Source organism: Vombatus ursinus, unplaced genomic scaffold (assembly GCF_900497805.2).
Source record: "Vombatus ursinus unplaced genomic scaffold, bare-nosed wombat genome assembly UNPS02014932.1, whole genome shotgun sequence".
In the NCBI taxonomy this organism is placed as follows: Eukaryota; Metazoa; Chordata; class Mammalia; order Diprotodontia; family Vombatidae; genus Vombatus; species Vombatus ursinus.
Window position 1 is genome coordinate 15,023,435 of NW_020954710.1, and position 27,262 is coordinate 15,050,696.

The 27,262-nt window shown below is 39.0% G+C and overlaps 1 protein-coding gene across 1 annotated transcript in view; it reads right to left on the reverse strand.

Moving 5' to 3' along the window:
* LOC114029466 (coiled-coil domain-containing protein 27-like) overlaps positions 1 to 24,359 on the reverse strand; it is a 44,199-nt gene extending 19,840 nt beyond the window's left edge. The window contains exons 1-3 of the mRNA XM_027843912.1: positions 24,180 to 24,359; positions 3,961 to 4,168; positions 1,449 to 1,571 (exon numbers count right to left, since the gene is read on the reverse strand). Of these exons, the coding sequence (XP_027699713.1) occupies positions 1,449 to 1,571; positions 3,961 to 4,168; positions 24,180 to 24,359 (511 nt within the window). The remainder of the gene's footprint in view (positions 1 to 1,448; positions 1,572 to 3,960; positions 4,169 to 24,179) is intronic.
* Positions 24,360 to 27,262: the final 2,903 nt, after the last annotated feature.

Here is a 27,262-nt window from a genome sequence, read left to right on the forward strand (position 1 = left end):
ATATGTATATATTATATACAATATGTGTGCATATGTTTATAATATTATATATGTATATGTATGATATTACAGAAATGTATTCGATTATATGAGTAACCATCTCAACTGTTATACCTAGTCCATCATATAGGACTAATCCCAAACTCAATAGTTCTGATCCCCTTATTGGGAATCTCTACATTTCTTTTTTTTCCACCCAAGGCTATCGGGGTTAAGTGACTCGCCCAGGGTCACACAGCTAGTGAGTATCATGTGTCTGAGGCCGCATTGGAACTCAGGTTCTCCTGACACCAGGGCCGGTGCTTTATCCACTGTGCCACCTAGCTGCCCCTGAATCTCTACATTTCTATGATGATTTGATCAATATCACGTAAAGGTAATTTCTGAGCTGGTAAGTAACTCGGTGTCGTGAGTGCACTCTGTTCCAACCAGTATTCCACCCAAAGGAAACAGAAGCAGTAGATGTCATCAGGTATCTGAGGGGATCTGATATACACAGTTAACAACTGAGTTTGACTTAGAAGCCAGAGAAAAATGGGGAACATAATGGGATTATGTTGTCCTCATTTTCCATCAAAAAGAAAAGCTCATATAAATCCATCTGAAAAGATGAAGTCTTTGTCAAACGGGGATTTTTCCATAAGACTTGGGGACATTGGGCAATAGAGCAGGGCTTTGTGTTCTCCCAAGCAAAGACAAGAGGGATGCACAATATGTAGTCTAACACAAACAATTTTACTCTTCTTGTAAGTGACTGAGTAGCCAGCTGCAAAAGGGAAGACACAGCTACAGTGTTTGGAGACCTCCTGGCTTAAATGATAAGCTTGTTGGGTACAGGCAATCTTGCCATGTTGCAGACAGAGCAGAAACTACAAGTAGGTACAGAGAACTGTGCTCCTTAACACAACTAGCACGCTTTTCATCTTTTAATCCCTAGAGCAAGTTCGCTCTATAGTGAGAGATGCATAAAACAGGAATCTCTATAAGCCCAATTCTCAGCAATTTTTTTTGGTTACAATGTCACCCTACATCATCCCAAAATGAGTAGCTAGATACAATATATGTCACATTCACAGATCATTCTTGGACAAGCAAGGCTATACAATCCCTAAGATGCACAGATAATCCTGACCTTCTTTTACCAGCTGACAACATCTTCAACTATGGTTTTATCAATGACCCAAACATGCAAAACTATAAGTCAATGGAGGCATGTCTGTGAGGAAGGAGAAAAGCAATGATCACAGAAAAAAATCCAGTTAAAATTCAAATACCTTTGCAGATGGGGAGACTTAAGCATAATCAGCTAACAACTTAGCCAAGGCTCATTGAATTGTGAAAGGGAGCCCAGGATACATATTTACACGCAAACAGGAACTGAAGAGAGATATAGGAAAATACCAGGGACAGACCCTATCATCACGCTTGGAGCTGATTCAACTTCTTACCGGTTTCAGTTGTCTTTAAAATGTTCAAGAATGATGTTTCATCTGTCATTTTCCAGTTCTCGTCGTTGATGTTCTTGAAGTATGTTCCACTGGGCAGTTCAGACACAGTAATCAAACCTGGTCCTGGGAAGGTTTAGAAGTTTTCTAATTAATTTCGATTCAATACACTCTAAATACCTACTGTATATGGCCTTTTGCTGGATTTCTAGTCAATCAATTAAATAATCAAGCATTTACTAAGCACCTATGATGTGCTAGGCACTGTGTTAGGTGCAGGAGATGCAAGGACTAACATGGGATGGTCCTTGCCCAAATGGCATTTATATTTGATAGGGAGACAACACACACACACAGATAAGTATTTACAAAATAAATGCAAAATCAGGACAAGGTGTTTGGAGGGACAGACAGTTAGGAAGATCAGGAAAGGCTACACGTAGAAGGTAGTGCTTGAGCTTAGCCTTGAAGGAAGTAAAGGATTTTACAAAGCAAAAGGGGAAGAAAGGGAACATTTCAGACACTGAGGTTAGCCAATGTAAAGGCCTGGAGTAATAAATAAAATAATAAAAGGAGGAGAAATATGGTCTCACAGTTGGAAAGGAACTCAGAATTTCTGTCATCTGATCCTATTAGTACCTGAATATCAATCCAGATATATAACTTGCTTGAGTAAGTGGAAAGAGGGCTGGATTTGGAATTAGGTGATGTGAGTCCAAGTACTGGTTTTTTCCCTTGTCTCCTACAATGACTTTGGTCAACTGACTTGACCACTATGGGTCTCAAAGGGGGTTGGACAAGATGACTTCTGGGGTCCTTTCAAGCTCTAAAACTATGACCCTAAGATCCTATGAGATTCTGTTGAGAACATATTTGAATCAGTCAATCAAAAGATCTTAGACTAACTTCAAAATTTTTTTGAAAGCTATCAGGTAAAGTAAAATGAATCCAAACTGGAAATCTGTTCTAAAAAGCAGGCAAACTTGGTCATACCTCCAGAGATCATCTATAAACTATTGAGTTGAGAAAGGGGAACCCCCCCCCAAATTGTAGTGAGTATGGAGGTTCAGCTGAATCTGAGAAGGAACCACCTGGAGGTGAAGGAAGAAGTCTCAACTATGGCCTTAGCCAGGTCTCCTTTCCTCTTCCTACCAGCCTTTAACTGGAAGACCTTTACATTGTAGAGGATTCGAAGGATCCTGGCCCTACTGTTAGCTGCCATTTTTCTGTCAGTGTCTAGTGCTGTCCCCAAATCAATTGACAGCAGTTTCTGAATCAGAAGCCTAAGAGAGTTGGACATAGCTTTACCATATTTAAGGGGAACTATTTGCTCTCCTCACAAATCAGAAAGTCTTCCAGCAAACAGAAACTGTGAGCTGAAATCATTTGCTAAGTGGGCTTGCCGAGCTTGAGCCCACTTTCCTCTGTATCTGTGTGTACTTGTGAGAAAGTGTGTCACAAACTTTTTTGGGGTGCTTTGTACTGACTGTTTATATTGTGCCACCTTGGTAAATGCCCCTTTCTAAAAAACTATTTAAGCCTTGCCAACTAAATGATTCACAACTAATAATCTTGGGAAGAGGGAATATACACAGCAGAGGTCCAAGCCAATAGCATTAGAGAGAATAAACTCTAATCTCTCAAAGATACCCCTAGAACCTTGAAGGAGAGATATCACCAGCCTACCTCTGGGAACTCAGATACTCCTGATCAGTGGGTATGGGAGTTGAGATAATGATACCTAGCTTCCTTCAAAGAGCACCTATTGTGCTACCTCCTACATGACGCTTTTCCTGATTTCTCCCAGTTTCCAGAGCTCTCTCTTTGAAATGACTTTGTGTTATTCTGTATATACTTTGTATTTATGTATCTACAGATAGAAAGTAGAAAGTAAGCTACCTGAGGGTTGGAACTCTTGTTTTTATTTATTTAAAATTTTTTTCTCTTTATATCCCTAGTGCCCAAAATGGTTTCTTCCATGAAGAAGTACTGGTGCACTGGTCCTTCCTTCCTTCCTCCCTCCCTCCCTCCCTTTCTTCCTTCCTCCCTTCCTTCCTCCCTTCCCTTCTTTCTTTCTTCCTCCTTTCCTTCCTCCCTTCCCTTCTTCCTTCCTTCCTCCCTTCCCTTCTTTCTTTCTCTCTTTTCTTTTCCTCCTTCTCTCCCTCTCTCCTTTCTTCCTTCCTTCCTTTCTTTCTCCCTACCTTTTTTCCTTCCTTCCTCTCTCCCTCCCTTCCTTCTTCCTTCCTTCCTTCCTTCCTTCCTTCCTTCCTTCCTTCCTTCCTTCCTTCCTACCCTTCCTCCCTCCTTCCTTCTTTCCTCCCATCCTACTTATCCAACTCTGTTTCTGTTGAATACAGATAGCATCTCCTCAAGGGATCCTATAATTATTCAGTATACTTAACTCTGACCTCAAATCTACTCTCAAGAGAGAACAAGGTCTATGCTAGAAGGAATGTGGTGAGTTTGGCACAGATAGAAATACACGTCCGCAGCCCCCTTTAATCACAGCACTTACCACACTGGGATGTTGAAGTTGACACATTGCTAAACCTGGGGCACTCAGCACGCATGAGAAAGGCCTTCTGCAGATCCTGCATTAGTGGAAGATAGCCAGTTCCACAGGTGATGACAGCACTGCCGCCTGCCACATTGCTCCTGTCAGAACTGCTCCAGCTTTGGCTTCCACCAGCAAGGGTATTTGTACTCCCCTTGCTGCCTTCCTCCTGAAAGATGAAGCAAGTCAGGACAGTCACTAGAAGCAGAGCATAAAATCACAGAATCTGCGAGCTGGCAGAGACCTCAGAGGTCATCTTGTCCAACCTGTTTTCTCTACATCCTCCTCAATAAGTGGTTTTCCAGCCTTCACTTTAAGATGTCCCATGATGGTTAACCTACTACTTCCCAAGGCAGCCCATCCTATTTTGCTGGAGTTGTTTGTGAAGGTTTTTCTTTCATGAAGCTTAAATATGCTTCTCCCCATCATCTACTCACTGCTTCTAGTTTCCATCTTTCCCAATACAGCCTTTCAAATACTTGAAGACAACTGTTATGTCTTCGCTCCAGTTTTCCCTTCTCCATGCTAAATATGCTCACTTCTTTCAGCTAATATTCCTATGGCATGAGGTCCCTTTAAGAGAACTTTCCCTGATCTCATCTGTTATTAACAATCTCTCCCATTCTTTATGAAATTATTCTGTTTTGTTTATACACTTTCTATAGACTTACCTCTTTATTGTTGTTGTAAAGTAGGATGTAAATTCCTTAAGGACAAAGGACTGTTTCCTATCTTTGTATCCCTGACACCTAGCATACTGCCTTGAACATAGGAGACGCTTAGTACATATTTGGGAAATTGAGATGAATGATCTTAAGCCTGTCACTATCTTGTTTGCCCTTCTCTGAATGCACAGCTTGTAGATATCTTTTCTAAATATAGTGCTCAGATTCTAGGGCTATATCCCAAAGAGATCACACAAATGGGAAAAGGACCTACATGTACAAAAATATTCATAGCAGCTCTTTTTGTGGTGGCAAAGAATTGGAAATTGAGAGGATGCCCATCAATTGGGGAATGGCTGAGCAAGTTGTGGTATATGAATGTGATGGAATACTATTGTGCTATAAGAAATGATGAACAAGGGGGCAGCTAGGTGGCGCAGTGGATAGAGCACCGGCCCTGAAGTCAGGAGGACCTGAGTTCAAATCCAGCCTCAGACCAATCACTTAACACTTACTAGCTGTGTGACCCTGGGCAAGTCACTTAATCCCAATTGCCTAAAAAAAAAAAGAAAAAAAAAGAAATGATGAACAAGCTGACTTCAGAAAAACCTGGAAACACTTGTATGGTCTGATGCTGAGTTAAGTGAGCAGAACCAAGAGAATGTTGTACACAGTAACAGCCATGTTGCGTGATGACTAATATTGATAAACTCAACCCTTCCTGGCAATACAAGGATCTAAGACATCTCCAGAGGCCTTGTGATGGAAAATGCTATCCACACCCAAAGAAAGAACTATGGAAGCCGAATTGTTATTTTTTTTCTCTTCTGTTGAGTTTTGTTTCCTCTTTCTGATGGTTCCTCCTATTGGTTTTAATTTCTACTTAACAACATCACTAATGTGAAAATATGTTTAATACAAATGTAAATGTATAGCCTATATCAGATTGTGCGCCATCTTGGGGAGGGTGGTGGGGAGGAAAGAGGAGAAAAATTTTAAACTCAAAAGCATATGGATGTGATTATTGATAAATTAAAATAAATTAATAAAAAATAAAAAAAATATAGTGCTCAGAATTTAATGCAATACCCCATATGTTTGTAAGACCAGGGCAAAGTACAATGGGGGTTATTTCCCTAATTCTGGATTCTATCCATATCTTAATTAAATGGCAGGCTAAAATGCCATTTGCTTTCTTGGTGACCATATCACATTATCGATTCTTTAAAAAAACATTTTTTTCAATCTGTCACAGCTTTGGCATTTTCTTTTTTTAAAGAATTTGATTTTAAAATCACAAATTTAAAAACCTAAAAAATAATATTTTCATACAGTAAAAACACAAAAAGAATATTTTATATGAAATATAAATCTCCAATTCAAACTTCTTTAAACTATATAATATATATAATAAATTCTACACATTACTTTCAAATCTGTCCCATTTGTACTTTCTTCTGAGCATTCTCTTCTTTGCATTTAAAAAAAAAAGTTATAATGGCCTCATTTTGGGGGCATCACTGTTTTTTTAAAAAATATTATTTATTTTAGGGGCAGCTAGGTGGTGCAGTAGAAAGAGGACCGGCCCTGAAGTCAGGAGGACCTGAGTTTAAATCCGGCCTCAGACCAAACACTTGACGCTTACTGGCAGTGTGACCCTGGGCAAGTCACTTAACCCCAATTGCCTTAAAAAAATTATTTATTTTTCCCTTTGACCCAGCAATGGCACTTCTAGGGCTGTATCCCAAAGAGGTCATAAAAATGGGAAAAAGACCCACATGTACAAAAATATTTATAGCAGCTCTTTCTGTGGTGGCAAAGAATTGGAAATTGAGGGGATATCCATCAACTGGGGAATGGCTGAACAAGTTGTAGCATATGAATGCAATGGAATACTATTGTGCTATAAGAAATGATGAGCAGGCTGACTTCAAAAAAAACCTAGAAAGACTTGTATGGATGCTGAGTGAAGTGAGCAGAACCAGGAAAACACTGTACACAGTAACAACCATGTTGTGTGATGACTAACTTTGATAGACTTAGCTCTTCTCAGCAATGCAAGGAGCTAAGATATTTCCAAAAGTCTCATGATGGAAAATGCTATCCACATCCAGAGGAAGAACTATGGAGTCTGAATGCAGATCGAAGTTTACTATTTGTTCTTTTTTTTTTCTTCTGTTTTGTTTTGTGTCTTCTTTCTTGTGGTTCCTCCTATTGGTTCTAATTCTTCTCTACAACATGACTAATGTGAAAATATGTTTAATATGAATTTATATGTAGAGCCTATATCAGATTGCATGCCATCTTGGGGAGGATGGAGGGGCGGGAGGGGGAGAAAATTTAAAACTCAAAAGCTTATGGCAGTGAATGTTGAAAACTAAAAATAAATAAATTAATTCTTAAAAATTATTTTGTGTTTTTAACATTGTTTTAAAAATTTTTGAATTTCAAATTATCTCCCTCCTTTCCACACTTCCCATACCCATTGAGAAGGCAAACAATATGATATAAATTATACATATGAAATCATGCATTAGCCATGTTGCCAAAAAAAAAAAAAACAAGAAAAACAAAGATTAAAAAGTGTACTTCGATTGGCATTCAAGAGTTCATCAGTTTTCTCTCTGGATGTAGATAACATTTTTCATCATGAGTCCTTTGGAATTGTCATGCATCACTGTATTGATCTGAGTAGCTAAGTCTTTCACAGTTGACATCTTTACAACATTGCTGTTACTATGTACAATGACCTCCTGGTTCTTCTTACTTTATTCTGAATCAATTCATATAGGTCTTCCCAGGTTTTTCTGAAACCATGCTGCTCATCATTTCTTATGTCATTGTTGTTCAATTGTTTTCAGTTGTGTCCAATTCTTCATGACACTATTTGAGGTTTTTTTTGTTTGTTTTTTGGTTTTTTTTTTGGCAAAGATAATGGAGCGGTTTACTATTTCCTTCTCTAGCTCATTTTACAGATGAGGAAACTGAGGCAAACAGGGTTAAGTGACTTGCCCAGGATCATACAGCTAGTAAATGTCTGAGGCCGAATTTATTCAGGAAGATGAGTATTTGTTTGTCTGTTTGTTTTTAGGCAATTGGGGTTAAGTGACTTGCCCAGGTTCACACAGCTAGTAAGTGTCAAATGTTTGGTCTGAGGCCGGATTTGAACTCAGATGCTCCTGATTTCAGGGCCGGTGCTCTATTCACTGAGCCACCTAGCTGCCCCTAAGAAAGTTGTGGCATTTTTTTGTTTTTTGGGTTTTTTTTAGCTAGGCAATGGGGTTAAGTGACTTGCCCAGGGTCGCACAGCTAGTAAGTGTTATGTGTCTGAGGCTGAATTTGAACTCAGGTTCTCCTGACTTCAGGGCCAGTGCTCTATCCACTATGCCACCTAGCTGTCCCTAAGATGAGTCTTTCTGACTTCAGATCAATCACTCCATCTGTTGCACCACCTAGTTGCTCTCATCATTTCTTGTAGCACAATAGTATTCCATCACAATCATATGCCACAACTTTTTCAGCCATCCCTCAATTGATGGGCATCTCCTAAATTTCCAATTCTTTGATACCACAAAAAGAACTGCTATTCATTCTTGATGAAAAGATCAGAGCTGAATAGATTTGACTTTAAAATACAAGACTCAAAGAGAAGCATAAAAAGATAAACAGGAAAGGGAGATCACAAGGGACTTAATAAGGTCAAACTGTTTACATTCCTACATGGAAAGATGATAATTGTAACTCATAAAAACTTTGTCATTATTAGGGCAGTTAGAAGGAGTATATATAGACAGAGACACAGGTGTGAGTTAAATATGAAGGGATCATATCTAAAAAAATAAAATTAAGGGGTGAGAGAGGAATGTACTGGAAGAAAGGAAAAAGGAGAGGTGGAATGGGATAAATGATCTCACATAAAAGAGGCAAGAAAAAGATTTTATAGTGGAGGGGAAGAGGGGGAGGATGAGGTGGAGTGAGTGAACCTTACTGTCATCAGAATTGGCCTAAAGAGGAAATAACATACACACTCAGTTGAGTATAGAAATCTATCTTACCCTACAGGAAAGTAGGGGAGGAAGGGGATAAGGGGGGTGTGTGATAGAAGGGAGGGCAGATTGGGGGAGGGGGTAGTCAGAAGCAAAACACTTTTGAAGAGGGACAGAGTGAAAGGAGAAAGAGAATAAACAAGGAGGGGCAGGGGAGATGGAAGGAAATACAGCTAGCAATTGTAACTGTGAAAAAATTTTGAAACAAGTTTCTCTGATAAAGGCCTTATTTCTCAAACATATAGAGAACTGAGTCAAATTTACAAAAATAAAAACCATTCTCAATTGATAAATGATCAAAAGATATGAACAGTGTTCAGATGAAGTAATCAAAGATATCCATAGGTATATGAGAAATGCTCCAACTCACTATTGACTGGAGAAATGCAAATTAAAACAATTCTGAGGTACTACCTCATACCTATTAGATTGGCTAATAGGACAGAAAAGGAAAGTGAGAAATGTTGGAGGGGATGTGGGAAAAATGAGATATTTTAATGAACTGTTGGTGGAGTTGTGAACTGATTCAACCGTTCTGTAGAGCAATTTAGAGCTATGTCCAAAGGGCTATAAAAACATGCCTACCTAGCTGACCAGTGACAGGAACAGTGACCTTTCTCTGACCAGTGCCTTTGGGGCCTCTCCACCTGTGGCAGGCTAGCAATGCCTGTCCTGTCCTGTGGGAAGGAGGCTGCTTCATTATTATCTGTATATACCTTTTGTGTTCAAATGACGCTTAAAGTTTTAATTAGGAAAAATAAAGATGGCACTTTCCTTTTTCCAGTTTAAAAAAAAAAAACCAACATGCATACCCTTTGACCTAGCCATGCCACTACTAGGTCTGTATCCCAAAAATGTACAAAAAAATTTATAGCAGTTCTTTTCTGGTGACAAAGAATTAGAAACTGAGAGAATGTCTACCAATTGAGGAATGGTTTAATAAATTGTAGTATGTGATTATGATGCAATACTATGGTGCTATAAGAAATGATGAGCAGGATGCTCTCAGAAAAACCCGGAAAGATTTGCAGGAGCTAATATAAAGTGAAATGTACTGTGTACAACATAACAGCAATATTTGTAAGATGGTCAGCTGTGAATGACTTAGCTATTCTCAGCAATACAATGATCCAAGACATTTCTGAAGGACTTATGATGAAAAATGCTAACCATCCCCAGAAAAGAATTGATGGTGTCTGACTACAGATTGAAGCATAATTTCCCCCATTTAATAGTATTTCATTTTTTCCAATTATGTGTAAAGATAGTTTTCCACATTCACTTTTATAAGATTTTGAGTTCCAATTTTTTTTCTCCCTCTCTCACTTCCCTCATCCCCAGGATGTCAAGCAATCTGATATAGGCTATACATGTGCAATCAGATTAAACATATTTCCACATTAGTCATGTTGTGAAAGAAGAACCAGAACAAAAGGGGAGAACCACAAGAAAGAAAAAAAAAACAAAAAAAAAAGAGAGAAGAAATAGTATGCTTCAATCTGCATTCAGACTTCATAGTTCTTTCTCTGGATGCAGATAGCACTTTCCATCATGAGTCATTTGGAATGGTCTTAGATCATTGTATTACTGAGAAGAGCTAAGTCTAACAAAGTCAATCATTGCACAATGTTGCTGTTACTGTGTACAATGTTCTCCTAGTTCTGCTCACTTCACTCAGTATCAGTTCATGTCTTTCCAGGCTTTTTTTCCTGAAATCTGCCTACTCATTATTTCTTATAAAACAGTACTATTCCATTACATTCATATTTCACAACTTGTTCAGTCATTGAAGCACACGTTTTTAACTTTGTTTTTGTTGAGGTTGCTTTTTTTTCTATATTTTCTTTCACAACATGATTATTATGGAAATGTTTCGCATGACTACACATGCATAATCTATAATGAATTGCTTGCCTTCTCAATGAGGGAGTGGGGAGGGAGAAAGGAAAAGAATTTGGAACTCAAAGTTATAAACAAAAATGTTAAAAATTGTATTTATATGTAACTAGGGAAAATAAAATACTAAATAAATTTTTAAAAAAGAAAAATATATTTAACTAGCTTTAAAAAAGAGCTGCTATAAATATTTTCGTATATATGGGTACTTTTCCTTTTTTGATCTTTAATCTCTTTGGGATACAGACCTGGTAGAGGTGTTGCTGGGTCAAAGGCTATGCACAATTTTATAGCCGCTTGGGCATAGTTCCAGATTGTTCTCCAAAATAATTGGACCAGAGGGCAGCTAGGTGGTGCAGTGAATAGAGCACCAGCCTTGGAGTCAGGAGGACCTGAGTTCAAATCCATCCTCAGACACGTAACACTTACTAGCTGTGTGACCCTGGGCAAGTCACTTAACCCCGATTGCCTTACCAAAAGCAAACAAACAAACAAACAAAATAATTGGACCAGTTCATAATTCCACCAACAGTGCATTAGTGTCCTTGCTTTTTCCACATCTTTGCCAACATTTGTCATATTTCTTTCTGTCATGTTAGCCAATTTGATAGGGGTGAGGTGATACCTCAGAGCTGTTTCTCTAATCAATAGTGACTTAGAGCATTTTTTCATATGATTAAAGATAGCTTTAATTTCTTCTTTTGAAAACTGCCTGTTTGTGTCCTTTGACCTTTTATCCCTTGAGGATTGGCTCTTATTTTTATAAATTTGACTCCATTTCCTATATTTGAGAAATGAGACCTTTTTCTCTCCCAGTTTCCTACCTCCCTTTTAATTTTAGCTACGATTATTTTATTTGTGCAATTTAAAAAAAAATTTCATGTAACCAAAATCATCCATCATATACATCCTTTAATCCTCTTTATCTCTTGTTTTGTTATCAAATCTTCTTTTATCCATAGATCTCACAAGTAAAATTTTCCATGCTCTCCTAATTTGCTTATGATATTACCTATTTATATCAAAATCATGCACCTCATTTGACTGTATCTTGGTATACAGTGTGAAATGTTGATCTATGCTCAGTTTCTGCTAAACTGCTTTCTAATTTGCTCAGAAATTTTTGCTAATTAATAAGTTCTTGCCCCAAAAGCTTGTATTGGGGGGTTTGTCAAACACTAGATTACTTTGGTCATTTACTACTGTGTATTGTGTACTTAATCTCTTCCCCTGATCCACTGTGCTTTATTTCTTTGCCAGTACCAGATTGCTTTGATGATTATTTCTTTGAATTATAGTTTAAAATCTGATGCTGTGATGCCACCTTCTTTCACATTTTTTTCATTGATTCCCCTGATATTCTTGACCTTTTGTTCTTCCAGATAAATTTTGTTTCTTTTTTTAGACCTAAAAAATAATTATTTGATAGTTTGATTGGTATGGCACTAAGTAAGCAAATTAACTTAGACAGAATAATAATTTTTATTATATTGGCATGACCCACTCATGAGCAATTAATATTTCTCCAGTTGTTTAGATTTGTCTTTATTTGTGCACAAAGTGCTTTGTAATTGAGTTCATATAATTCTTGGGTTTGTCTTGGCTGGTAGACTCTTAAATATTTTATATTGTCTGTAGTTATATTAAATGAAATTTCTCTTTCTATCTGTTCCTGCTGGGTTTTGTGGTAATATATAGAAATGCTGATGATTTATGCAGGCTTATTTTATATCCTGCAACTGCTAAAGTTGTTAATTTTTCAATTTTTATTTAGTTGATTTTCTAGGGATCTCTAAATATACCATCATGTCATCTGCAAAAAGTAATTGATAATTCTGTTTCTTCATTGCCTCTTTTTATTCCTTCACTTTCTTTTTCTCACCTTATTGCTATAGCTAGCATTTCTATACAATATTGAACAATAGTGGTAATAATGGGCATCCTTGTCTTTATCCTTGATTTTATTGAGAAGGCTTCAAGTTCATCCCCATTACAGATAATGCTTGCTCTTGGTTTTATATAGATACTGCTTGTCGTTTTAAGAGAAGTTCCATTTATTCCTATGGTTTCTACTGGTTTTTTTTTTTAAATAGGAATGGGAATTGTAGTTTGTCAAAAGATTTTTCTACATCTATTGAGATAATCATATGATTTTGTTGTTTTTATTACTGATATGGTCAATTATGCTTATAGTTTTTTTCTAATATGGAACCAGCCCCACATTCCTGGTATAAATCGCACCTGATCATAATGTATGATCTCTGCAATATGTCATTATAATCACCTTGCTAGTATTTTATTTAAAAAATTTTGTGTCAATATTCATTATGGAAATTGGCCTGTAGTTTTCTTTCTCTGTTTTTGCTCTCCCTGGTTTAAGCATCAAAACCATATTTGTGTCATAGAAGGAATTTGGCAGAACTCTTTATCTGTTTTTTCAAATAGTTTATATAGAATTCAAATTCATTATTTTTTTCAAGGCTTGGTCCCTAGCTTGCTGTACTAGAGACTGCTGGGAATTTCCCCTTGTGTAAGACCAAAGACTCTCTCTTGGTTGAGCTGAGTTATCTCACTCCCTGTGGGAGAGTTTCTTCATTTTGTATGATCTGGTAAATCTCTAATTTCTGTTTTGCTACAATTTGGATAATTTTTTTTGTTGTTATGTGTTAATTATGGAACTGGTATTAGGGAAGGGGTCAAGTCTTGGAGACAGAGCTTGGGATCACCATTCCCCTCAATATAAATCCATCTGGTCCTGGGGATTTTTTTCTTAGGGTGTTTATTTACAACCTGTTCAATTTTTTTTCAAAGATTTAAGTATTTTCTTTCCTCTTCTATTAATCTGGGCAATTTATATTTTTGTAAACATTCATCCATTTCACTTAGGTTGTCAGTTTTATTAGCATATAATTAGACAAAATAATTCCTAATAATTGCTTTACTTTCATCTTCATTGGTGGTATATTCTTTTCATTTTTGATACTGGTAATTTGATTTTCTTCTTTATTTTTTAAAATCAAATTAACCAAGGGTTGATTCTATTTTTTTTTCACAAAACAAGCTCCAAGTTTTGTTTATTAGTTCAATTTTTTTTAACTTTCAATTTTATTAATCTCTCCTTTGATTTTTAGGATTCCTACTTTTGTGTTTCATTGGGGATTTTAAACTTGTTCTTTTTCTAGCTTTTTTTAATTCAGTGAACTGCTCACCCTCTTTTTTATTGATATAAGCACTTAGAGACATACATTTTCCCCTAAGAATTGCTTTGGCCACATTCCACAAGTTTTAGTGTGTTGTCTTATTGTTGTCATCATCTTTAATGAAATTATTGTTTCTATGATTTGTTCTTTGACCCACTTCTTCTTAAGGAGTATATTATTTAGTTTCCAATTAATTTTTAATCTGTGCTACCAAGGCTCTTTATTGAATGTAATTTATATTTCATTAGGGTCTGAAAAAGGAACATTTAATATTTCTGCTTTTCTGCATTTGGTTGTGAGGTTTTACAAATGATGAAACTGAGGCAAACAGGGGGAAATGACTTGCCCAGGGTCACATACTAAACATCTGAGGCCAAGGCCAACACCACTTCAGATTTTTAAGGAAAAGATTCTGGGAAGACACGAGAGGAGCCAGCAGCCTCCATCATGTCCTTGTCGCTAGCTTGTTGTACTAGAGACTGCTGGGAATTTCCCCTTGCGTAAGACCAAGTACTGTCTCTTGGTTGAGCTGAGTTATCTCACTCCCTGTGGGAGATTTTCTTCATTTTGTATGGTCTGGTAAATCTCTAATTTCTGTTTTGCTACAATTTGGATAATTTTTTGTTGTTGTTATGTGTTAATTATGGAACTGGTATTAGGGAAGGGGTCAAGTCTTGGAGGCAGAGCTTGGCGTCACCATTCCCCTCAATAATGATGACAAAGTGATCAGAAGTTAGACTGAAGCTGATCACATCTCCTAGGTCAGTAATATTTAAGGAATTTTGTTGTTGTTCAATCACGATTCTTCGTGACCCTATTTAGGGTTTTCCTGGCAGAAATACTGGAATGGATTGCCATTTTCTTCTCCAGATGAGGAAACTGAGACAGACTGGGTTAAGTGACTTGCCCAGGGTCACATAGCTAGTAAGTGTCTGAGGCCAGATTTGAACTCAGGAAGATGAGTCTTTCTGACTCTAAGTCCAGTCCAGAGCTTTGCCCGCTGACCTGCATAGCTGCCCTGCAATACTTAAGAAAACAGAAGATATAATCCTGGCTGAGGACTCCCTCTCTGAGAAGAGCAGAGTGACCTCCAGTTCCAGTTTCCTGCTTCACTTCCTGGCAAGAATCGAAGTTTCCCTTGGAGAAGGGTAGGGGAGAAGAGACTAGTGATACTTATTCTGCCTCCCTTCGAGCCCCACAATGACAACTGTCATTGCTGGTGGGCCTCTCTACGCTTGTTAAGTTCTAACTGGACATGTATATTTTCCCCACATCCTCATTATGAGAAGCAGCACCTTATAACCCCTTCCTCCTTTCTACACTAATGTACATACACCTGTAAAAACACAGGTATTCCTCCCATCAACCCCTATTTTCTCCCCCTATTCAAACCCTCATTTGTAAACCAGTCTTTCCCACTACCCTTCTCCCTTCCACATCCATTTTTTTTTTCTCATTTAACTCCCTTAATACCCTTTAAAGACAGTAAGGTTCTGAAGGGACGCTTGTGTGTTCTACCTCTTTTAGAATACTAGCATACATTATTAACATTATTGTTGTTTATTCCTTTTTATTGTGTCCAACTCTTCCTGACCCCTTTTGGGATTTTCTTGGCAAAGATCCTGGAGTGGCTTGCCATTTCCTTCTCCAGCTCATTTTACAAATGGGGATACTGAGGCACACAGGGTTAAGTGACATGTCCAAGGTCACACAACTAATAAGGGTCTGAGACCAGATCTGAACTCAGGAAGATGAAGTCTTCCTGACTCCAAGCCCTGCAATCCATCTTCTGCACCACCTGACAGCCCCTATATTTGCATACATTACATCATCATTCAGCTTCTTCCAATTGCTCAAATACATTTATCTTTGTGTGTGTGTGTTTCAAAGTTCCTCCTCAGCTCTGCTCTTCTCATCAGAAATATTTGAAAGTTCTCTCTTCTACTAAAGGGCCTTTTCCCCCTATAGACTTATACTCAATTTTGCAGGCTAAGCCCATATCTCTGTCTTTTGCAACATTGTATTCCCAAGTCTCCTATCACTTTTGTAGAAGCTGCCAGGTTGTGTATGATCCTGGCTATAATTCTTTATGTTTGTTTGTTTTGTTTTGTTGCTAAGCAATGGGGTTAAGTGACTTGCCCATGGTCACACAGCTAGTGAGTTTTATGTATGTGAGGCTGAATTTGAACTCAGGTCCTCCTGACTCCAGGGCCAGCGTTCTATCCACTGCACCACCTAGCTGCCCCTTGGCTATTATTCTTGTCACTTGAATTGCTCCTTTCTGAATGCTTGCAGTACTTTTCCTTTGACATGAAACCTTTGGATTTTGGCTATAATATTCCCAGGACTTTTCCTTTTGGGGTTCTTTTCAGAAAGTGATCAGTGAATTCTTTTTATCTTTGTTATCTGATTCTAATAAATGTGAGAAGTTTTCATTTATGATTTTTTGAAATACAGTGTTCAGGATTTTTTTTAAAATCATAGTTTTCAGGAAATCCAATGATGTGGAGCCATGAGCTCTAGAACTTCCATTTAAGGAGGGAACTCAGCTCAGACATTTCTTCATTTCTCACCTGGCTGTACTACTTTGGGATTTTTCTGACTCCTCCACTCTGCCCCTGAAACAGTGGAGTATCCTGGACAAACAGAGCAGCCTTCCATCCCAGCAGTGGAGCAAACTGGCCCAGTCCTAGGTGGCCTGCCATCAGAGAACTCCACCTAAGGGGAGGCCTTCAAGAAAGGAGAAAAGGACTCCCCAGATTAGGGACCATGAGGTCCATGTGTTATCTGCACATGCTGTACTTTGAGCTTAAGCCCACGTCAAGAACCTTGTACAGGTATATAAGGGGAGAATCTGCTTCTATACCAACTGTTTACATGACATCTCAGTGAATCCCTTTTCTAAAAGCTAATGAGGTTCAATGAGCTGATTAATAACAAGGAGCACACAAACGGGGGCTCAGCATCTATAGTGTTGGAACCCTCATGACAGTAGTAGTCAGTAGCTGCGCACCTCAGGGATCCCAAAGCATAAAAGCATATGTAGGTTGGGGGGAGTGAACCCAGACTGGATACCACCCATACATTTTCTCATTTCTCATGTGAGGCGGGTATTATTATTATAGATGAAGAAGCTGACCTTAGCAAGGTTAAGTAACTTGCCCAGCTTTGCACAACTAGGCAAGTGTTGCGAGAATTGAACCCAGGTCTTCCTTGATTCCAAATTCAGCACCATGCTATTTCTGCCATCTGGGTTGCTTATCCCATCTTTCATCCTCAGTGGATGGAAATTGCAGAGAGACTGACTTTGATTTTGATTGAGTATAAGGCAAAGCTTAATTAGAATTGCTCCAAAGTTGAATAAGCTTCCTCCGGCTTGAGGAAGTTCCCTTGATGTCTGAGATCCCTTTCCAGCTATTTGATCATCTGATGCTGTTTCTAGATGTCTTCGGGCAGAGACTGCATGGCCGCTTGTCAAGGAAATTGGCAAGGGGGTTCCTACTCAGGTTTGGGAAGGACCAGATAGATGACTTCTGAAATCACCCCTCAACTCTCAGATTCTGTGATTCTGGGCTAAATAAGAAAACCAATCCTGGCCCTAAAATTTCCCAATTCGGGAATTGGAAGATTAACATTTTCTAAGTCCAGAACAATGAATCCATTTACTGAGCTCCTAAGCAGACTTAAGGTTGGGTTTCTTAATCTTCCAAGGTAAACTGTGGCTAAATTAAGGCAGCGGGGTGGCACAGCGGACAGAACTCCGAGGCCTGGGGTCAGAAAGACTCATCTTCCTGAGTTCAAATCTGGCCTCAGACACTTACTAGCTGTATGACCCTGGGCAAGTCACTCAATCTGGTTTGCCTCAGTTTCCTCATCTGTAAAATGAGCGAGAGGAGGAAGTGGCAGACCACTCCAGTATCTTACCAAGAAAAGGCCAAATGGAGTCCCGAAGAGCTGGACAGGACTGAAACAATTAAACAACAAAAAATTGTGGCTGATCTTAACCTTTGAAGGCAAAACCCTTAGGTTAAGCTTCTCACAACCCAATCTTGGAATCAGAGAATCTCTGGGTTGGAAGCAATCTCAGACGCCATGGAGTCCAGCTCAGACCCTGAATAAAAATCCATCCCCAACAAGTTGTCTAGCCTTTATTTGAGGGAAAACCTTCTCGACTTCCTGAGGCAGTCATTTCATTTGTGGACTGCTCTCATTGCTGAGAAGTTTTTCCTATATGTTTTGCATGATTGCACATGTATAACCTATATCAATTTACTTATTGTTTCAGGGAGGGAAGAGGAAAGGAAGGGAGAGAATTTGGAACTCAAGTTTTTAAAAATGAATGTTTCTTTTTTTCACATGTAATTGGGAAAAAATAAAATATTATTTATTTATTTATTTTTTTTTGGTGAGGCAATTGGGGTTAAGTGACTTGCCCAGAGTCACACAGATAGTAAGTGTCAAGTGTCTGAGGCCGAATTTGAACTCAGGTCCTTCTGACTCCAAGGCCGGAGCTCTATCTACTGTGCCACCTAACTGCCCCTAAATATTATTTTTAAAAAATGGAAAAAAAGTTTTTCTTGACTTACATGAGTTGATACAAAGTGAAGTGAGCAGAACCAGGCAAACATTGTATACAGTTACTGCAATATTACATAATGATTAACTATGAATGACTTAACTATTCTGAGCAATACAACGATGCAAGATAATTCCTAAAAACTTATGATGAAAAATGCCATCCACCTCCAGAGAAGGAACTGATGGAGTCTAAATGCAGAGTAAAGTATACTTTTTAAACTTTATTTTTCTTGGATTTTTTTTTTTGGTCTGTGTTTTCTTTTGCAACATGGCTAATATGGAAATATGTTTTACATGACTTCACATGTGTAATCTAGATGAGTTTGTTTGCCTTTTCAAGGAGGGGGGAGGGAGAGAGAGAGGGAAGGAAAAAATTTAGAACTCAAAATTTTAAAAAAACAAATGTTTAAAAATTTTTTTTTAATTTACAAAAAGAAAATGAAAAAACAAAAAGTTTGTCCTGATGTCAAGACTAAATTTCCTTCTTTGAAGCTTTCATCCATAGTTCCTCATTCTGTCTTTGGGAGTTAAAAAAAAAATGACCAAAACCAGGAGATGGGAAAATCCACCACAATAGGGATGACCTTCCTCTCCTACTTTACCTTCTTGCCCTCTCTTTCAGCCTAAGCCCCCTAAACCCATCCGTATGATTGCTCCCATGGCTTTGATGAGATGGTAGGCACCAACTCTATCCCTTCCAGTAAGATAGAAGAGACTAATTAAGAAAAACAATCCTGACCCTACAATTTCCCAATCTGAGAACTCAAAGATTAAGATTTTCTCAGTCCAAAACAATGAATCCATTTACTGAGCTACTAAGTAGGCTTGAGGTTGGGTTCTTGAGAACCAGGCCTGACCACCTACCTTGTCTCTATCTCCTATGAGCCTCCAGTCCTTACCATCTGACCTGCGTCTGCAACCTCCAGACTCCTGGTACCGTTAAATGACCCGATATAATCCTAAGAATCTCTGGGCCTTGCCATCCACCCGTCTGCTATGCCCTTTACTCTTGAGGCCCTTAGGTGTTTTTTCCTGTCCTACAGCTAAACTTTCTTTAATGTGTTGTCTCCCCCAATTAGAGTGTCAGCCCCTTGACGCTGTGTCCCTTATTTTCTTTGTATCCCCAGTACTTAGCACAGTGCTTGACACATATCAAGTGTTTAATAATTTTTTTCATTCAGTAATTCATTCAAGCCCACTCTCTCTTCCATTTGGCAGACTTCCAAATGATCAAAGACAACTGTCAATGGTACTTATCCTTTGGCCAGATGAGGTTTTTCATCAATAACTGGAATATAGATTCCTCTGAACATTATTAACCTGATTTTCCAAGCAGGCTTAGATAAATAAGCCCTTTATCATTTCCATTAAAAAAAAAAAAGGTTGATCGTTCTGGTTCCCAGGGAGACTTCATCTCATGATACCACCATATGATCTGGATAAAGGTTTTTTTCCCATAACCGGCAGAGCTCTGAATGCCCCCTGAAAAACCAGAAGCACCAGATGGAGAAGAGGGATCAGTGGGCTGGCATATAGTAAGCTCTTGATAAATGCTTGCTGGTTGATTAGTTCTTTGCAGGGAAATAGCTGTGTAGAGAGGGGAGGTGCTTTGAGGGATATTACTGAACCTATGAATTTGGTCTTTAAATGACTGAGTTGAATTATATCTTGTCCTGTATTCAAATGTCCACTTCCCAAGCACAAAGCAGTAGAAGAACACTTGCTATTCATCTGCAGCAAGAAATTCAGTTGCTTGGAAATCAAATCAAAAAGATAAATAAATAAAAATCTCTCCTGAAGTTGCGAATTTGTTCAAGCAACCTGGTAAACAATTTGGAATTGTGTGAGAACAGTTACAAAATGGTTCAGGCCTTCTGACCAAACAATCCCCACTGCCAGGCCTATATCTCCAAGAAGTCAAGAGCAGGGGGAAAAATTCCATAGATGGCAAACTTCAAAGTAGCCCATTTTGTGACTGCAAAGAGCTGGAAACAAAAGTGGGATGGTGGGACATTGGTGGGGGAATGACTGAATAAACTGTGCTACGTGAACACAAAGCTAGGAACGGGGACTGAGACTGGACCTGGGATCCCATTGATATCCCATTCCTGGGTGAGGAAACTCCCTCTACTAATACAGATAAACTTAAAGTCTTAGAGAATTCCCTAGAATAATGAGAGGTCAAATGACTTGCCTGTAGTGTTGTTCAGTCATTTTAGTTGTGTCTGACTCTTCATGACCCCATTTGGGGTTTTCTTGGCAAAGATACTGAAGTGGTTTGCCATTTCCTTCTCCAGTTTATTTTACAGATGAAGAAACTGAGGCAAATAGAGTAAAAGGACTTGCCCAGGGTCATCCAGCTAGTAAGTGTCTGAGGCCAGATTTGAACTCAGGAAGATGAGTCTTCCTGATTTAAAGCCCATTGCACACACTGGTAGGACTTGACCTAAGTCTCTTCCTGCCTAGCTAGCAAGTCTAGGTCTCTATCCCCTATAGAAAATAAAATGACTGTGATGAATGAGAGACAGAGTTTCTGGGTAATTAATAATCAATTTTTTAATTAGGCTAGCAAATAATCAATAAATTGATGGTCAGTGGTCTCTCTAGGTAACCAAAGACAAACCATGGAGATCACTGAATGCTTAAAAACCTTTGGAAAACTGGATGCCCCTGACAGGCAGAGATCACCACTGATCAGTGAGCAATCAATGAGGGGTAGACGAGAAGGTGGGCTGAAAGCCTTCAGCTTCTCAGGCTGAGAACATGGCTTGATCATGAGACTCAGCTGCCTCCAGCAATCTGAACAAAAGAATCCATTGCCACCCAGACTACTTACATTGAACAATGGGGAGAGTGGGTTTCAAGGGCACAAGCCTAATGCTTTTTAGGGCCAGAATTCACCTAGATTTGCTTTTTTTATACTTTAATCAGAAATAAGCTCTTCCAAGATTGAGGAGAATATTCCTGAAGGTTTTGGCCAATCTCATCACCAGCCCTTAAGAGACTGGCTGACCTAAAAAGGCAGGTTCCTGGATGAGGCAATAAAGGGAAAAAAAAAACCTCAGTCCTAGTTTAATAGTTGATTATGAATAATAGAAAAAGAATCATTTCTTTCATGACAAATATGAGGAATTCAAGGAAATAGAGGAAGACTTGTAGGAATGGATGCACAGTGATGGAAACAGAGTCAGGAAGACAACAAATACAAGACAGTCATGTAAACAAGAACTATGGTAAAAGGCAACCAAGGTCTGAACAGACCTAACTTGGTCCTGGACAATGAAACACAAAATTCCTTTCTCTTTCTATAAAGGACGAGAACTATGGGTGCAGAATGGTGCGAATGCTTTCAAACTAGGTGAGTGTGTCAGTTAGTTCGGCTTAGTTCTTTTTCTATGTTTCAAGGAAGGAGTCCAAGTGTGTGTGTGTGAGTGAGTGAGTGAGTGTGTGTGTGTGTGTGTGTGTGTGTGTGTGTGAGGAAAATTGAGGGGGAACAAAACACCAAAAATGACATCAATACAACAATTTTCTTGAGTCTCTGCAGTAATACCATCATGATAGTGCATCTTTAAAATTAGAGTGACTTTTTAGAATCACTGAATCTCAGAGCCAGAGAGAACTTTTTAGATGGATCCATGATGGAATGGAAATCCCCTCTACAACATACCCCTAAAGTGGGTGTCTAGACTCTATTCTAAGACCTCTAGGGAAGGGGAACCCATTACTTTCCCAAGGCAGTCCATTTGACTTGTGGACAACTCTCTCAAATTATTATAAAGTTTTTCCTGGCATCAATTCAAAGTTAACTTCATGGCAATTTCCCTCCGCTGTTCCCAGTTCTGCCATCTGGGGCCAAGCAGAATAAAACTAATCCCTTCTTCCACATGTCAGCCCTTCAAATACTTGAACACAGCCATCTCACCACCATCCCCCAATACCAAATCTTCTCAAGGCTATGTGTTCCTACTTCTTTCAACAGATCTTCATTTGGCACAATCTTGAGATCTTTTGGGGCAGCTAGGTGGCACAGTAGATAGAGCACTGGGCTTGGAATCAGGAAGACTCATCTTCGTTAGTCAAATCTGGCCTTAGACACTAACTGTGTGACTCTGGGTAAGTCCCATCACTGTCTGCCTCAGTTTCCTCATCTGTAAAATGAGCTGGAGAAGGAAATGGCAAACCACTCCAGTATCTCTGCCAAACAAACCCCAAATAGGATCATGGAGAGTGCTAGGGACTTGCAACGGAGCTGGTTCAGAAAGATGTTAGAAGGGCAGAGAGCTCATTTAAATGAGTGGAAAAACTTCTTTATACTGTAGAGAGTCTCTATTGGTTCAATAGATAGACTTGGAGTCAGGACATTGGTATCGAAACCCTGGTTTTGCCACTTATTAGCTTTGTCGTCTTGGACAAATCACATAACATCTCTGGGTCTAGGTTGGCTCAGCTATAAAATAGAGAGATTGAACTAAATTAACTCTAAATCAACGATCTGGTTTCATTGAATTTAGATACATGTCTCCATAATAATACAACTGGAGAAGGGGAGGAGGGATGGGTAATGGGACATTTTCCACCACTGATGGGATGAAAAAAAGAAAAACCTCTGACATTCATATATTTATTCAAGTGCTCCCTCAAGGCCTTGTGATATTTGGACAAGGCCCTGGTGAGATGCTACCTTTTAAGATTATTTCACACTTCCTCCTTATCTTCAGCTTCTAGAATTACTGCCTAATGTGTCCCACCCTCCCCCACCCCCATCTTTCCCGATCCTGCAAGTTGTTAAAGGCTTTCCCCCTTGGAAATTATTTTGTACTTGCTTTGCTTACACTTTGTATTTATTTATCTGGGCACATGTTTTTCTCTGCCCCGCCACCCACAATGTAGTCTTTTTGAGAGCAGGAACAGTTTGAGGTTTGGGGGAAGGGGTTGTTTCTTTTCATTTTTTTCCCTTTGCATTCCCAACTTGTAATAAGTCTGGCATACAGTAGGCATGTGACACATGCTTGTGATGGGGTGCGTGGGTACTTGTGTTTGGACCCCAATTTCTCCCTGGCCTCAGACACACTATCCCTGGCAGTTTCCCTACAGCCCAAAGACCCTATCTCTGGCAATAACTCATGAGTGGGCCCAGTGAGGTAAACTAGCTTACTGTCTCTCCCTGTTATAAGAACAAGCTGACCTCTGTAGCATTTCCCTTGTATGAACAGGACTATCTTGTACCAGCAGAACTATCATGTACTATGCCCACAGTTACTGTATACAATCCAGAGGTCAAGCTATAGATGTCATCTCCTGAAACTATCTTGTTACAGACACAATAGGCCAAAATATACCCTTTAGGAACTGTCTCCTTTCCCATCCCATCTCCCCCCAACCCTGTTTCCAGTAATGAATGATGTAGTTGTATGTTATCACCTAATTAGCATACTTGGTACATAATTCACTACTTTTCCTACAGAAGCTTTAGCATCATTCCTGTTAGGTTGCAAGTTCTCTAAGGAGCTCTGCCCACCATGGCAGAATTCTTTAAGGACCTCTGCCCGTTGTATAGCGTAACAATAAATCTTTGCCACCTTGACTCAACGAATGTTTGAGTCTGGAATTCATTCCAGACGACCCCATCTTATATTACAGTTCTTGAGGGGTCTAAATCTCTCAGACTGTAACACTTGTTGAATGAATGAATGAATGAATGAGTGGCTGAGTGAATGAATGAATGAGTAAATGAGTTGTGCAGTGGATATGTGGCTAGAGATTCCACCTATGAAAATTCTGTTTTATCCCAATACCTTGTTCTTGCAATAGCTGGAGCTAGGACTGGGTTTGGGGAGCAGGCATGGATTTGGTATGCTGGATGAGGTCTTTGCATTCCGGATGGCAACGTCCCAGAGGTTGTGGAAGCCTTTCGTAACAGCATTGGAGTTCCTGCACAGTCTCCTTGGCCCGTCTTTCACCTTTCCAGGGATCATCAGAAACCCAGAGGAAAAGCCTGAAGATTGTCACTGAGAGACCCTCTTTCGTAGGGGATAGAAAATATTTGGCCTCTTCTATTTCTCAACAGGACTTTCTCAGGAAAGAAAAAGTACTTAGTGTTTCAAGATTTAAATGTTCATGTGGGGCCTGGCATAGTTCTGGGTTCTGTGGTTTGCTTGTTTTTAAATCTTCCTAAGTTACGAAGCCAGCCTCTAGAAGCAAGGAGACAGCCTCTTTTGCTGGACCTTGTGAAGACCTAGACAGATGTCATCACAGTTGTTTCCATAGCAACCCCGGGCATGGCCAACCTCACCATTATGAAGAGTTTATGCATTGTAGGATAAAAATTACAATTCATTGAAAGGCACAGGGCCTAAAAGAGCCTGTTTCGTCTCCATGGCTATTTACTAGCTGCATGACCTTGGGCAAGTTACCTTAAGCCTCATTTTCCTCTGTAAAATCAATTTGGATGAGATTATTTCTAAGGCCCCCTTCCACATTCTGTGGTTTTGTAATTCTGTAATGAGTGATAGCTGCCCTTCAAGTATTTGAGAAAGCAGATTAATTTTGGTGGTAGGGGAAAAAAAAACTTGCCAGCCACTATATATTTTTCACATGAACAGCTATCTATCCCTGTTTCCCCTGTTTTGTACTCGCATAAATGATTTTTTGAGTCCAAATAGAAAACTTTACATTCATTCCTGTTAAGTTTCACTAGGACAGGTTTGTGTCTCTAACCCATGCCTGGGTAAGGAGGTTGATAAACCTTGCTATATCACCCTAATTAGATTTGTCTTTAATGTTCTGGCCCAGAGGTGTCAAACATGAGGTTTATGGGTTTATACCCACAACACTCTGAGATTGGCCCTAACCAGATTAAAATATAATTGGGAAATATTTAACAAAATAAATAAAAATACAATAAAACACAGATAATGTTAACATGTGATTTTCTAAGATATTATGCAGCAACCCACAGGGATCCTTATGTAGAAATTCAGCTGCCTGTTTCTATTTGAGTTTGATACCATGATTAGGGCCCTTTGGGACCTTTTTTGATCCTGATCCTGTCTTTCAATGTATTAGTAGGCCTGTCATCTGCAAATATGATAAGATTAGGAGAGGTGTTTAGACAACTCACAACCCAAATTAACATAACCAAGGACACATTTCATGTTGAATACCTTTATCAAGTAAGACAACCTCTTTGATTAAGTTATGGAGTCAATCAAATGCATAAATTAGATTCAAACAACTTAATTAGTCAAATTGGGAAAGAGTGAAGTGGATGAAATCAGAGGTAAGATTGGAGTGAGTGGTTGAAAGAACCGGACACACCTCTGGGCTTTCATATACCAGAGAAGGTCCCAGCAGGAACATTCTAGCATTTACTTAAGCTTTGGGAGTACTTTGAGAAAGCAGACCCCTACACCTATAACTAGAGATCAGCAAGGAATAGAGGGAGGGAAAAAGAGTATCCCATTTCTCCTCCCTATCATTGACAATATCAGAGATAACAATGATAAACTATGAACCCAGCTTTGAGCTGACCTAGGACAAAAGCTTTGGGAGGGTGAGAGATGTAGTTTCAGGACTCTGCAAGGATACCAACCTTTAGGACACATGCCAAAAAGGGATTTCACCAAAAGGCAAAAAGGTCTTTATTTTCTAAGCTTGAACCCACTTTCCTTGGAGTCTGTATGTACTTACGGGATTGCATGCCCTAAATATTTGGGGTGATGTTTTTAAATAATCCTTTCTCAAATCTAATTATCTCTGGCTAGCTAGTAATCAAAGGGGAACACAAAAAAGGGGGCAGTGCTTGTGTACAACAGTAACAGAATACCACCAACCCCATACAAACCTCTAAAACACTGAGGGAGACAGTAGTCAGCCACTTTCTGTGGATCCACTGTTCGAATGTAGCCCAGAAACATTCACAGAATAGCTGCCTGTTCTTGGTGTTTTTGATGTGAGCTGTGTAACCATTTCAAATTGTCTGTATACATGTAGTGGGTTGTGTCTATTCCTCTGGTCCTACATTGTTCTTCCTGAATCACTTCAAATTTTTCCCTATATTTCTTTGAATTCTTCATATTGATTTTTCTTCATGATTGAGTTACATGTCATCACATTTATTTGTTTAGCTATTCTCCACTTGTTGGGCATACAATTTATTTCCAATTATTAAACATGCCATTCTCTAATATGGAGATATAAAAAGACAGTTTTTAATGATAGTAATAGCTGAAATTTTTATTGTACTTTTAGGTTTGCAAACCATTTTATGTACACCATCTTGTTTGATCCCCAATTTGATGCCCATTTTATAGATGAGGGAATAAATAGATAGCTATTAAAGGCAAGATAGAATCCAGGTTCTCCTGATTCCTAGTCCTGTGATCTTTTAGGAAGAAACATAAACTATCAGCAATCAGTTGAAAGTGTTCAAAATCACTACTAATTAGAGCAATGTAAATTAAATCAGCTCTAAGATATCTTATATCCATAAAATTGGCAAAGCTGGGTATATCTCTAATATTCCAATGGATCTGTGATGATACATATCAGTGTAGGTATTCCCCTCAATGAGGTGGGCCATAGCCCATCTATCCTAGCCTATCCCATTGACTCTCAACAATACCTTGCTACAACTTTACCATAGATGGTTCACCCAGTGTGCTAAGGTTCTCTGGACATTATAAGTAATATGAATGGAACACATAGACTGACTGACCATCAATTATCCCGCACTCTCTCTACATGGCCAGCTCATCTTTTTCAGTCATGATTTCTTTGAGGACAAGCAAAGATGATAAGGGGCAGCTAGGTGTTGCAGTGAATAGAGTGCCAGACCTGGACTCAGGAAGACTCATATTCCTGAGTTCAAATCCGGCCT